Genomic DNA, 14,656 nt, shown 5'->3' with positions numbered 1-14,656 from the left:
CAATTAAAAAAATTTATTTTGAGATAATTTCAAACTTACAGAAAAGTTGCAAAAAATTACTTAGACTTTCCATATGCCCTTCACCCAGTTTGGTCACCAGTTCTTTTTTTTGTTTGTTTTTTGTCTTTTTGTGGTATGCGGGCCTCTCACTGCTGTGGCTTCTCCCGCCGTGGAGCACAGGCTCCGGATGTGCAGGCCCAGCAGCCATGGCCCACGGGCCCAGCCGCTCCGCGGCATGTGGGATCCTCCCGGACCGGGGCACGAACCCCCGTCCCCTGCATCGGCAGGCAGACTCTCAACCACTGTGCCACCAGGGAAGCCCACTAGTTTTTTTGGTCGCGCAGCATGCTGGGTCTTAGTTCCCCGTCCAGGGATTGAACCTGTGCCCCCTAAAGTGGAAGCACAGAGTCCTAACCACTGGGCCGCCAGGGAATTCCCTGGTCACCAGTTTTTAACATTTCCTTGTATTTACTTTATCTTTCATTTTCTTTTTTCTTTCTCCTTATATGCAATATGTATGTATATAATTTTTAATACAATTTTAAATTTATGTAATTTTTTTCTGTTCCATTTGAGAGTTCATTACAGACCTCATGCTCCTTTTCCTCTAAATATTTTAGTGTTACCTTGTAAGAATAAGAACATTCTTGTACATAATCACAGTAAAAATTTCAGAATCATAAAAAAGTAACATTGATACAATACCATTGTCTAATCCATAGCTCCTATTCAAATTATTCTATTTGTCTCTTTAATGTGTCTTATAGCATATTTTTTGCTGGTTCAGGATGGAGTTAAGCATCATACTTGCACTTAGTTTTTATATCTCTGTAGTCTCCCTTAATCTGGGATGGTTCTTCAGCGTTTGTCTTTTATGACATTGGTATTTTTGGTGACTGTGGTTGATTGATTTTATGTCTGTCCATTTGGGCTTATCTGATTTTTTTTCAAGATTAATTTCAGTTTATGCATTATTGTTAGGAATATAACATAAGTGATGCCGTGTTCTCCTTAGTGTATTACATCAGGAAACACATGGTGTCAGTTTGTCTCATTATTAATGATGTTACCTAACTCAGTAGTAGCCAGATGGAAGAGATGCATAGGGCAAGGTATGTGGGAAGGGATGCAGAGCTTCACAGCTCTTTGGTGTGCCATCGTTTCCACACCTTCACCAACCTTGAAGCTCTCCTGTATTTGTTTATTCATTCATCTGTTGATGGACATTTGTGTTGATAAACATAATAGACAAATGTCAGGTTTTGGTAGTTATGAATAAAACTACTATGAATATCTTATACTCTTCTCTTAGTAGAAATTTTCCTTGCATGTATGTCTAGCAGTGGATTGTGCAATCGCTGGATAGGTGTATGTTTAGATGTAATAGATATTACCAAAGTGGTTGAACTAATTTGCAGGAGTGGAGTTATTAATTTTGTGTTATCTTTTTGTTGTTGTTGCGGGGCTGTGCTGCACCCCACGGCTTGTGGGATCTTAGTTCCCCAACCAGGGATTGAACCCTCGTCCTCAACAGTGAAAGAGCAGGGTCCTGACCCCTGGACCGCCAGGGAATTCCCCAGTTTTGTGTTACCTTAATCCAGATTTGGCTAAGATAAAAATGGCTGTTTGTTGGAATGGGCACAGAACTATTTATTTGGTACATGTGAAGAGTGCTAGAGGAGTAGCTCTTTTTTCCGCTTTTGGGAAAATAGAGGTTGGGAAGGTGGAGGCAGATTCAGGTTCCTTGGTGTTCATTCTGTTAGTCTTTTTTTTTTTTTTGCGGTACGCGGGCCTCTCACTGCTGTGGCCTCTCCCGCCGCGGAGCACAGGCTCCGGACGCACAGGCCCAGCGGCCATGGCTCACGGGCCCAGCGCTCCACGGCATGTGGGATCCTCCCGGACTGGGGCACGAACCCGTGTCCCCTGCATCGGCAGGCGGACCCTCAACCACTGCGCCATTAGGGAAGCCCTCTGTGTTAGTCTTTTGACAGACCACATGCATGGTACCGGTTGGACTTCATTCCAGGTTTGCCATAGTTTTTTTCTGGGTAATTTTTACATACCCATGTAAGGGAGATTTGCAGTAGTAGATACTGTTTGTAAGAAAGATTCAGGGGGTTTTCAAAGGAGTATGTGTTTTGAATTGTTAGTATAATAGTGGTAGCTAATCAGTATATCAAGACTTCTCCTGGGAAGCAATATCGGGAACACTTTCAGAGTAAAACTTTCATAATTAGCCATTATGCCGGATTTTGATTCTGCTTTGGCTTCTCCTGGCTGTCTTTGTCCAGACAGAACTTACTACGTAGATCCATAGCTTGCTCATGTTGATAGTGATTGCGTGTGCCCAGAAGACATCTGACTCCTCAACACAGTGCCAGGTTGTGTGAGGCCAGGGTCTCCCTTTTCTTTGTTGCAAACCCAGCAGTAAGAAAAGGCTAGGTTGGTTTCCTCTCTTTCTTCACCCTTGAACATGTACTCATGTACACACAGAGTGATAGATGAGGTCCCAAAGAGGAGCTGAGGATGTCAGGAAAACTAGAAAAATATACAGAAAAAAAGAAAAATACTTATATACTAGTAATCAGAGGTAAAATAATTGCTAGTGAGGAGTGATTTAGCTTAGTTTTTAAAAAGTTGACAAAAAGGCCAGATTAAATAAAGTTCATTGTCAGGCACAGGATGCAGTTTATTGAAGAAGACCAACTTTCTGGTATTAACTGCAGAAGAAATATATTACTTGAATTCACTTATAAGGAATTTTGAATAGTGGACAAGGTCTGAAATAGCAGGTATGTAGAAATATTCTCTCAGCTGTTTTTAAGTCAACTCTATTTAAAATTTGAGGGTAGACCTTTCTCTGAGGTCCTTATCCTTAGAATTGGAGTAGCCAAAGGAGAATAGAGGCCAAAATAGGGAGGTTGAGAGTGTTATTACCTCTCCATGTGTTAAACTATTCAAAGTATGTTTTTCAGTGATGTTAAGGTAACTGAAGCCCATCTTGCCCTGATAATTTTACCTTCCCTTTATCCCTCTTAGGTTATCAGTACTGTTTTCCTGTATAGTGGTAGGTGAATCAGCAGACAGCATCAGGATCTTCATCCTCTTCCATTCACATGCCTGTTCTGTTTCTTTACTCAGATGACCATTCAGCCTGAAATGCTCCTGTTGTCTCTATGTAATTATTAATATCTCTTTCACACAGACATTTTCTAGCTTAGATGATAGATTAGGTATAGTCACTTTAGCCATTGTTTCTCCTCCTTTTTGCAAAATCTCTTTTCCTCTGAAGTTCATGCTGTCTGACAATACAACTATCTGTTCCCCTCGTTATCAGATATAGACCCTGGGGCATCATCCTTCATTTTCTTCTTTATTCTCTCTGCCATTATCTGGAAGTTACTTCAGAGTCCATAGGATGACTGATCCAATCTTCCCAGTCTCCTGGTTCCTTGACTTACCTCCATCTCTAATTTGTCTAGTGCTTTCATTTTTATTCCTGCTATACTTGCTTTTTGACATTACCAACATCTCAAATTTGTAAACTATCTTCTGTTTTTACTTCCTTCCTCACTGTGCTTCAATCACACTTTTGCCAGCATCCTCCACTTTGCCCTCTTTTTCTTCTGTTTACTGTGTTGACAAAATCCTAACCCAGGTTCAGTCCTGTTGTCAGCTCTCTCTGCCCTCTACTCAGGCTGCTGAGTTGGAGAAAGAAGCCCACAACCATGCAGATAGGTGCCATCTCCATCTTGATTGGGCCTTCAGAACTAGTGTAGCTAGCTGTAGTGTGGTGTCCTGGATTAGATCCTGGAACAGAACAAGGACATAGTTGGAAAAACTGGTTAAATCCGAGTTTAGTTACTAGTGGTGTACCAATGTTGGTGTCTTAGTTTTGACAAATGTACTGTGGTAATGTAAGTTGTTTATATTAGGGGAAACTGAGGGAACTTTCTGTAATGTCTTTGTAACATTTCTATAAATCCATAATTATTCCTAAATAAAGTTTATTTTTTTAAAAAACAATACTATTGTAGATCACAGCAGCTAACTTTTCTTCATTCTTCTCAAACCTTACCCTGTCATCTGCTCTGTCATTTGCCTACTGCTTTGAGAAAATTGAGGCCATCAATGTGAATTCCCCACAGCTTACTCTTCCTCCCCACCTCCCCAAAGAAAACCCCACAAAAATAAATTTGCACGTATCTTAAGTCATTTGGACATACTTTGCTCTTGTCACAAGTGGATAGGGATAGTTTTTTTCTCCATTTGTTCTCTGAAGCCCCATCCACCCTGCCTTCTCAGAGCTTCATTTCTATCATATTTTTATTAAATTGTTTCTTTACTTTTTAATTCTATTAGTACTTTTCCATTAGGATATTTTCATCTAAAATAAAAGGGGAAATTTTCTTTCTACTCTGCTTCATTTCTCTTCACCTTTTCGCAGCTAAGATTCTAGAAGAAGTTGACTGCATTTGTAGTCTGCCTTTCCTCACCTCCCAACCACTGAAGTCTGGCTCTGTCCCTCAGCACAGTTCTATAACTGTACTCTTAAGTCAACAATGACTTCACTGTGGGAGTTAATGAAGATTTTTCAGTCTTTCTCTTTTTTGACTTCAATATTTGAAACTTCTGAATTTGTCCATTTTTTTTCTTTGCCAGTGCTATCTTTGTTAACACAAATTAGTAACTTACTAGGAAAAGAATTACTCATAATTCCACCATTCAGAATATGAACATCTGTGGGCATATCTATATGTACCCACTAAGAATGTATTTTAAAATGTGTTTAATATAATTATATTCTCTGTATTCTATAACCTGTCTTGAACACTTAACATATTGTTGACATTTTTTCATGTTAGTGAATATACTTATTAATCATTACTGCTCTCTCTTCTCTACTGGTATGTAGATACATACAATCTGTTGGATTTATAACGCCCCTCCTTTCTCTTTAGCTCTTACTGATTCATTCTCTTCCTGATTCATTCATTCATTCCTGATGCCATTCTCTTCCTGGCATCCTGAATGATCTTTCTACAGTGCACATTTCATCCTGGACACTTCCTTGCATAAATCTTTTCATAGCCTTTCATTGCTCTTGAGATATAAAATACAAAGACTTCTGTGATATGACCATTGCTTTACCAAACTTCACTTTAGTTTTTAGCCTTATTGAGCAAATGGATAATCTCCCCAAAAAGAACCTAGCTTTTTCTGCTTTCTGCTTCAGGTAAGGTGAATGTGGAGAAAGCTAGAGTCAGTGAATTTGATTTTAGGTGAAAGGTTAGGGCTAGAGATACCTAACTACATGGTCTTTTTTTTCCTTCCCGTATCCTCCTGCACAGTGTTTGCAGAGGCTTTGTTCTTGTCTCTTGAGCTTGTCCCTTCTTGATTCCTACTTTGGGATAGTTTCATTGAATTTTTGATTTCAATTCTGTAGATTTACTTCCAAATCTATGTCTCTTATCCTGACTCTACACTGGAGTTTCAGGTGTATGTATATTATGGTCTTTTGGATGGCTCCTCAGGCACCTCACATTCATTTTGTCCAAAACGGTGTGTCCTTCCTCCCAAATTTGATTCTTTTCCGTCTTCTCTTTCCTTTGAAGCTTTTCTATACAGATTCAAAAAGCACCCCACTGCCAGTATTGCATGCTATAGATTCCATTCCATTTCTGCACCCTTTGTTTAGATTTTCCTTCTTCTACTTTGGGAAATATTTTATGGAGTGTTTATTTGAATGGATCCTTGGTTTTGTATAAGCCACTGTAAAGGAGGGAGGGTGAGCCTTCTGGGGTAAGGGAATGGCATGAGCCAGAACCACAGAAGAAGAATGCAGTAGAGAAGTAGAGAGTTATCATCTGGCTTTGAGTTTGGAGGTGAAACAGTGGGAGATTGAGTTGAGAAGGTGCAGATTGTTAGATTGATGGGAAGCTGAAAATATGAGGATTTTTGACCATACACAGTAGGTTTAGTGACTGTTATAAAGAAGGGTAGGCATGACCAGAGCAGTGCTTTAGAAAGATTGATCTTACTGGATGTAATCAGAGGCTGAGTCAGGGAAGCAGATTAGAATTTAATTGTAATAATCCAGACATGAGTTAACAGATGTTTGGCTATAATGAAAGCAGAATGCAGAAGGAATCTTGAAGGAGGAATTGACCAAATTTCAGGCAAAATGATTGGATATGAGGGATAGAGAAGAGGAATGAATTTCTGATGACTAGGCTTTTGAACCTGGCTGATCAGTGGATGGTGAAAACAGTGGTACCTTGATCAGTTGTTGTTAGATGGATATCTGGGAGGAGCAGGCTGCTGGAAAGCCACGTAGGTCATGGGAGAAAAAAGTCAAATATGTAATTCACAGAAGGAATGGGGGGCAGTTCAGAAATTTGTGGAAGAATTTTTGGTTGCTCTTGCTATGACAGCACCTCCACTGCATGTTCTATGTTAGATCCCCCATGATTCAGCAGGCAGAGTTCTACCCGAAGTGTCGGTAGAGAACGCCATTGTAAGTAAGACTCAAGACAGTATCTACACAGAATTTATAGTTAAATAAACAATGGGTACGCTGAGGGAAGTTAGAAAAGGAGAGAAGCTTTTGGGGAATGGTGACTAAATAGGAAGGAAGTGAAGATAGGAAAAATATATCAGTATATTGCTGGTCGTGGAGGAAAAGGAAGGAAATTGTTTCAAGAAAATGCAGTCTAAAGAGGCAGAAGAGCATGGTGGGAGCACAGCCTCCAGAGTCTGGCTCAAATCCTGATTTGCTATAAAAATTCAGACCTGTTTTCTAATTGGTCACAAGTCTGCGGGGGGTTTGAATTGACAACATTTAGCTTGGTGGGGTTTAAGTGACGGCAAAGCCTATGCTAATTTTGATACCTCACTGCATCCTTGGAAAGGGCAATTGAGAAATAAGTCCCACTTTCCATTCCAAATAATTTATAATTCAAAGACATCGTGTAAGACAATCCCTCCAGTACATATAAATAAATACATTAGAACTGGGCTCATTTAAATTGATTTGGAAGGAGCAATCTGGGGTGGGGAATTCAGGATTAGAAGTTACAGTACTTCAAATGTTTAGATTTCTTCAGTCATAGCTTTTAGATTTCCTGCTTTAATTCATAAAGGAGAATGAGCAGAACACCATTCTGAGTAACGTAGGTCTCTTTAGTTGATAATTAAATTGCTTGGATTATTATTCTAGGTTCTTAAAAGTTCTCCAGAAAACTCTTACCATAGGAAGTAGTAAATGGTGGTTAGGCTCCCAGCTCAAGGCATTAAAACTTCTGAGCTTTTAATGTTTTTGCTGTATGGTATTTTGTCTCTACCTAAAGGTTTATAGGTGGAATGAGTGATAAAGGTTTCCTTGCTCTATGTTCTTTAGGTGCTGCCTGCATCCAGGGCTTCTGTAACTCAAGACCACTGCCTGCACAACACAACTCTAGGGGCTCCATTTGCATCCTTTGTGGTAATGGCGCCCCTGGAGTTTGTATTTCCATGACCTGTGTAGCCTTGTAGTAATTAAAAGGGGAAAAGAATATTAAATCTCTAAGAATGATTTTAGTATTTTCACAAATATCACAAATAATTCAGTTTTTAATTGAGATTCACTTGCTTTATAAATGCAGTCTGGTTCAAATCTGGACCTGTTTTATTAATTCAGAGCTGTTTTCCAGTGGTCAAAGTCCAAAGTCCATAGGGGTTTGAATATAAAACATTTGGCTATGTGGAGTTTAAAATGGTGGTTAAAAACACTCCTTCAGGATGTTTTGTGTTACAATAAAATCTTATAGTTGTAGTCTCTACAGGTCTGCTTGTTAGCCAAGTAGGTCCACGTACTTTTTTAAAGCACACTGAATTGATTTATGCTAAATAAGTTTACACAGCTGATTTTTAAGCAGGATACTTGTCCTAATCTACAGTGGGCACCTTACCTGACTTATCACTACTTTGACAAGTGATTTCATTTGGGATGTACCATAATTTAATTGAATCTAACATGCATCAGTTGTGAGCTTCTTCGTTTTATATATTACTTAGAAAGAAACCATACTGCCAAGTAAACGCTGGCACAGTTTTTTAATTACTTAGACTTTTTATTTTACATTTTGAAAAAGAATTCTTTTAAACTTATTTAGCAAATAAGGCTAATAGATTTTTATTATATAGTATATATTTTGTGCATATATAAAAAGGAAAATAAAAGTGAAATAAATTGGTTAAGATATTCTTCAGCTTTCTACACATTAAGTCTGACTCTTCTAAATTGTGAAAAACTTAGGACTGTAGAAGTCTCCTTCTTCCCTCTCCCCACCCGTGTAGTGTCCTGTCATTAAGGGTGTTGGCGATGAAGCATTTCTTAAGAGAGTGCTCCATTATTCTCTCATTGATTTAAAATTCAGTGATTTGGTGCTTGTGAAGTTCTTAAAAGCAGTCTGAACTGTTTAATTTTTCCTCTAAATACTTCAGGGCTGCTGCATGTGGCCACATGGATTGTGCAGTGTCAAGTCTCACTAGCAAACCACAACAAGCTTATCTTCATGTGGTTTTTTTCCCTTTCTCAGGTTCTGCAAAGCACTTGCAATCATTCCTCCAGTGATGAAGAGTTACTTCACTAATATCCTATTGCTGTATTTGCTTTCTTTTCTGTTACACAGTACGTTTCAATTTAGAATCATAGCATGATCTTTTTGAAGGTGTTTTAAGCAGCACTTAAAATCGGGTACAAGGATGACGATAAGGAGCGGCTCTGACCATGTTTCACCCTTGTGCGGACAATGATGGCTGTGACCCAGCTTTCCTTGTGGGCCGGTAGCAGTTGTAGCATGGCACTGATGAAGATGCATTCCAGTTCCAGAGAGTTTAAAGTGTGAAAACCATATGCCTTATGTTTTTTTGGAATCATCAGTATGAGGTGGGGAGGGCACTAGGTTGATCTCAGCTTGGGTCTGGTGTGCACGCTTGTCTGGCCAGGCAAAAGGTAATCAGGGTTAAGTAAGAACATGGGAATCTCCTTGGAACCCACATGGTTGACACGGGGCCAGAAATACTTTCCAGGAAGAGGGCAGATAAATAGCTGATTCTGGACGTTAGCACATTTTTACTTTGCCGTTTCTGTGTTTTAGACCAATTTCTAGTTTATTGTTTTTAGATCTTTTAAACAGCAACAGTCAGGGCGATGTGATACATCTTGGACATATTAAAGTATGTTACAATGTTTACAGTATTTTCTGTTTTCTAAACTCTCATGTCATTTTTTTTCAGCTTTATTGAGATATAATTGACATAACATTGTGTTGGTTTAAGGTGTCAGATGTGTTGATTTGCTACATTTATATATTGCAAAATGATTACCACCATAGCATTAGCTAACACCTCCATCCTATCACATAATTACCATTTCGTTTTTTGTGAAAAAGAAACTCTTTTTAGCAACTTAGCAACTTTCAGGTATATAATACAGTATTATTAGCAACTTTCAGGTATACAATACAGTATTATTAGCTATAATCACCACACTGTACATTAGATTCCCCAGAACTTGTTAATCTTATAACTGGAGTTTGTACCTTTGACCAATATCTCCCCATTTCCCCCACCCCCCGCCCCTGGTAACCACCACTCTGCTCTCTGTTTCTATGAGTTTGGCTTTTTAAAGATTCCACTTATAAGTAATAAACAGTATTTGTCTTTCCCTTTCTGACTTACTTCACTTAAAGATCTGATATCTTGAAATTGCTCTTGATGGATCACTCATGAAATTGGTTAGCTTATTATTTTAACTTGATGGTCCAAGGTAACTTTTAAAGAATCACTAGAGTGTAAAGGGCTAAGCAGACAGTGGGGAGAGGAGAGTTGTGGCGGAAGCTGTGAGATAGGTAAGGAGAATCTTTGATACACCTCATGGTGATGGGAGAGCCATTGCAAGGGAGTAACACAAATTAAAATGTAAATCTGTTACCCTTCATTCCCTCCCCATTGCTCGAAGGCTAAAAAAAGAAATCCTTAATTTGGTCCCCAGTGCCCTGCATGGTCTTCTACCACCTATCTCACCAGCATCATCTCGTACCATGCCTCCTTTCCCCACGTAAACATAAAAAGATGGTGAATTGGGATGTAAAGGTGGATTTATTCATTTTTACTTTGCCTGCTATATTGTTATAAATAGGGATTAAGAGACCTCATTCTGGTGACTGGTTGAGAGGAGCCACAAGCAGAACACACTCCCTAACTATACTTTCTGGGCTGGAATTCTGCATTTAGTCTTGACCAACTGTATGGAGATATTTTTCTCTTTAACAGGTTTCTCCTCAAATAAAAATCTATTGTAAACATACGGAAAAGAATGGCAGCGGAAACGCAGACGCTGAACTTCGGGCCCGAATGGTGAGTTTTCAGAATCTCATCCTGTTCGATATTGGATGACTAGCACAGTAGTAGGTGTTTGTGCCCGTGTTGGGGGGTTTATAAAATGTGCATGTTTTTGAGACTTTGCTTTATGTGCCTGCTTGGAAACAGTATAGCTAGTCTCGGAATAAGTTATATTTGCTTAGTGACCGCATTTATACTTTATTAAAAAATCTTCCTGTTTTGATTGTGTAATGATAATGGATTTAAAACTCCCCCGAGTCCCACCACCCTAGTAAATTATTTGTGCTTGAGCCCTTATCTAGGTGCATATATAACTTTATATAATTGTAACATTTTTATGTGTGTATGCTTTCTGCTACAATGTTTGTTTGTGAGGGCTATTCATAGACTCATTTGAAAAAATAGTTTTTATTAAATTATTATTTGAGTTTTATTTTATTGATGGGCTAGGCAGGTGATCCAGAATTACACTGGCTATTAACATCCCATTTAGGATCGGGTTAGCATTTCCATAATAATTAATTGACCTTTGAGTCTCTTACAGATATGTTTGGACCCCGAATATGGAATTCTCATGGAATTTTGAGATCCATCACCTTGTAGTGTGACTTTTTCCCCCCTTCTTCCTTTCCCCCCAAAGTTGGTGATTGAAGATCCTCTCATCAGTGGAGTGAATAATGATAGTTGCTTTTTCCATTCAAACGTTGAACCAGAGGCAGTATATAAAATAGATAAATTGGAATAGTCTCTTAAATATTCTTGATTGTTTAGGTGGTGGTGGTTTGATAAATGATCCAGACTTCCTGTAGTGACTCCCTATTTGAGGACTCTTATTAACTTACCTTATTATATGCATTTCTTTTTATGTGTATTTCCTAAGTTTTCTTGGCCCTTATAGCTAGCATTTGGAGACTGAGGAGAAATCACTATTTGAAATTCTAAGAACTGATGCAACTTATGTACTTTGGGAGTTTATTTTGGAAATGTTGCCCTAAGTAATTCTGCACCTTTTTTAGTTCTTATTACCAAATCAGTATATACTTCTAGAAAAATTGGAAATTACAAGTAATCCAGAAGAAGATATAATCACCATAATTTCACTGTCCGTGGTAACCACTGTAAATAGGTTGGTGTATCTTTCTAGGTAGTTTTGTGTATGCTTATTTGTGTAAATGTACATTTATTTTCACAAAAATGGGATCATACCGTACATTCCGTTTTGTAACCTGCATTTAAAAAAGAACCACATCAGCAATATCTTTTTTTATCAATAAATATTTCCTGTTACTTTAAATGGTTGCATCATTTATTCAACTAGTCTTCTAGATGCAGCACATACAGGCTGCTCTCAGTTCTTCATTATTATAAAAATATTATTGATGAACATTCTTATAGCTAAAACTTTATTCACATCTTACCAGGTGGCTTTAAATTCGTATAGCCCACTTTGTAAAGCATTTTGTATGCAGCTTCTCTGCCTTCATCTAGAATTTGTAACTGCTGCTCTTTTGTATTTACACACTCTCTTGTCTCTTTCTTTGTAAAAACATGATTAAAATTGTCAGCTAATTTAAGGTAGTTTTTTTTTTTCTTCCAGTATCCCTCTATTAAGAAATAACAATGAGAGACAGTACCAGGAATTTAGCTAAAACAAAAGGAAAAAAATGCACTCCTGGTGATGTTTTAGAATCATTACACATTTAACTTCATGCTGAATGGGTTGACAAACTACGGCCACGGGACTGTAAAGTTTTGTTGAAACACAGCCACGCTCATTTGTTTCCATAGTATCTGGCTGTTTTCACACTGGTGGCAAGGTTGAGTAGTTACGACAGAGGCCATCTGGCTCAAAAAGCTTAAATATTTACTCTCTGGCCGTTTACAAAAAAAAGTTTGCTGGCCCCTGTCCTAAACCATGGGTTCCCAAAGTCATTTCAGTGAGTCATTGACCCAGTCTATCAGTAGCGTCTTACACATCCTTTTCATCGGTACTCTGAAGTTTTGTTTGATCAGCCCAGTGTTTTACACAAAATTTGAATTGACGTAGCTTTAGCAGAGGAAAGTTACCAGTCCCATGCTTAAGCAGTAGCTTTACCTGTTACCTCTGTTACCCTGCAGGCATTAGAATTTAGGAGGCTTCCCTTAGTCATCTGAAATGCTGATAAACTGAGGAGCAAAGGTCTAAGTAGGCACACTGCCTTCTTTGCACCATCTTTCAAAATTTCTTCTGGCAAAGGGAATATATGAGACCTTGAAGTAACTCAGGTAACCCTGATCTAGAAGTATGAATGGAGACTGCCGCTGTGTTTTTTCTGCATGTAACATTACATTCATTGTGAAACTTGAGGTAAGGAGCTGTGTCCAGAATAACTTGAGAATCAAAGTTTAGAGTGATTACACTGAGTCTGTGTGTAACTGAACCATACAGAAACATTTAGTGATACTATATTCTTTCTACTAAGGTCATCATTTTTATAATGGTGTAAAACATAATGTTCAGTAAGTGATGTATAAAAGGAAGAGATTTATTTGACAGTAGTGAAGATGGGAGAGCATTGAAAATTGTGCTAGGGATAGACCATGAATGACCATAAGCATGGACTTTTTAAGGTAGGTCAGGAAGAATCATTAGGTCTTAGCATATCTTTATATTTAGGATAAAGAAATGTATTACATAATTACCAAAGCAGTTTTTAAAAGAGTGAGATAGATTTAATGGAGGAGTAAATCATTTTTTAGGTATAAAACGAGTCACTTTAAAACTTTACTCAAATATTACCACCTTAGATGTTTTCTGACCACCTGTATAACAACTCCCCTTACTCCCTACCTCCCTTTTCCTGTTTAATTTTTTTCTTCATGGTCTATATCAAAATATAACATGCCAAATATTTTACTTATTTTCTTTATTATTTATATTCCATCCTCCAGCCCCCACTAGACTGTGCGCTCCTTCGAGGGCAAGTACTTTGGTCTCGATTTTGTACTGTTTGTTCATTGCTGTATCTCCAGTGCCTGGCACATAGTAGGTGCTCAATAAATATTTGTTAAATGAATGAGTGAATTGTTGGAAAGGAAAGTTGTTTTTAATATTTTGCTATTGTCAGTATGTATACACATCCTTGAACAGTTCTTTTTGTGTTGCTGATTACTTCCTTTGGAATAATATCTTAGAAATGGAATTATTAAATCAAAAGTTTAATTGTTAAGGCTTTGGATGATATATGGACAGACTGACCACAAGAAGGATTGTATGAATTTAATTCCCATTCCCTGTCTGTTTACTTCACCCTTGACAGAACACAGAGTACCACCTTGAAGAAAAAATTTTTTTAGTTGTAAATCTAGTAGATTTAGGATTTTAAAGAATTTTTTTGTTGTTAGTCCCAGTAGTAAAATAATTCACGCTCATTCCATAAAACCTTGGAGGAAGCAGTAGTACAAAAGGAGAAAGAAAAGATCTAAATTACCCTTAATCATGCCACCCAAAGGACCATTGTTAATATTTTGGTTTGTATCCTCATATTCTTTCTTGTTTGCAAATAATTGTATACTTCAAGACATTTTTAAAAAGCAAGACAAATTCATTGTAACTTGCTTTATTTTGGGATTTTTACTTATTTATTATTTTTATTTTGAGCATTCAAAATCTACTTAGATAAGTCTGGATAATAAAGGAATTTATTATAGCGGAATGAATAATTGCAGACAGTTACCTGGCTTTATGGGGAAGGAGCCAAGGAACCTCATTTGGTGTCTTTCTGTCTCATCTCCATGGCCTTAAGGAAGTATCCCCAGGTCTTTCCTTGCAAAAATGAATGAGGCACTTTTGTTTTTCCCAAAGCACTTTGTTTAGACCTATGTTAAAGTAGTTATGACCTTGTACTGTGTCTCTTTATATGTGTTTACCTTACTCAGAAAAGAACTAATTCCATTAAGAAAGGCACTGTATTTCTCAATTTTGGTAAACCCATTGTTTAGCTAGTGTAGGTACTTAGTAAATAAATATTGAATGATTCAAGTCTTAGGGTGGGGGATATGGGGGCAAGAGAATTCAAACCTGAGATTGCTAGGTTACTATTCATGATCTTTGTGGAATTGTGGAGAAAATGAGAGATGTTCTAGGGGATGGAATGCATTAATAGTCCCAGTTTGCAAAAAGAGTAAAAGATAACTGCCATCTGAAGGAATGGTAAATTAGATGTTATCCTAGGGTGTATTTTAGAAGAGAATATTATAAGTTGTTTAGAAAACATTTTATCAAGTGCCT

The 14,656-nt window shown here is 37.8% G+C and overlaps 1 protein-coding gene across 3 annotated transcripts in view; it reads left to right on the top strand.

The window, feature by feature from the left end:
• GIGYF2 (GRB10 interacting GYF protein 2) overlaps nt 1-14,656 on the top strand; it is a 124,885-nt gene that overhangs the window by 14,060 nt on the left and 96,169 nt on the right. For all 3 annotated transcript variants that reach the window (XM_060301732.2, XM_060301733.2, XM_060301731.2), the window contains exon 3: nt 10,318-10,401. In XM_060301732.2, coding sequence (XP_060157715.1) covers nt 10,361-10,401 — 41 coding nt within the window. In that variant the 5' untranslated portion in view covers nt 10,318-10,360. The remainder of the gene's footprint in view (nt 1-10,317; nt 10,402-14,656) is intronic.

This window comes from Globicephala melas, chromosome 7 (genome assembly GCF_963455315.2).
Source record: "Globicephala melas chromosome 7, mGloMel1.2, whole genome shotgun sequence".
Taxonomy (NCBI): domain Eukaryota; kingdom Metazoa; phylum Chordata; class Mammalia; order Artiodactyla; family Delphinidae; genus Globicephala; species Globicephala melas.
Note: the sequence above shows the minus strand (reverse complement) of the source record. Positions and strands in the feature narration are given on the sequence as shown.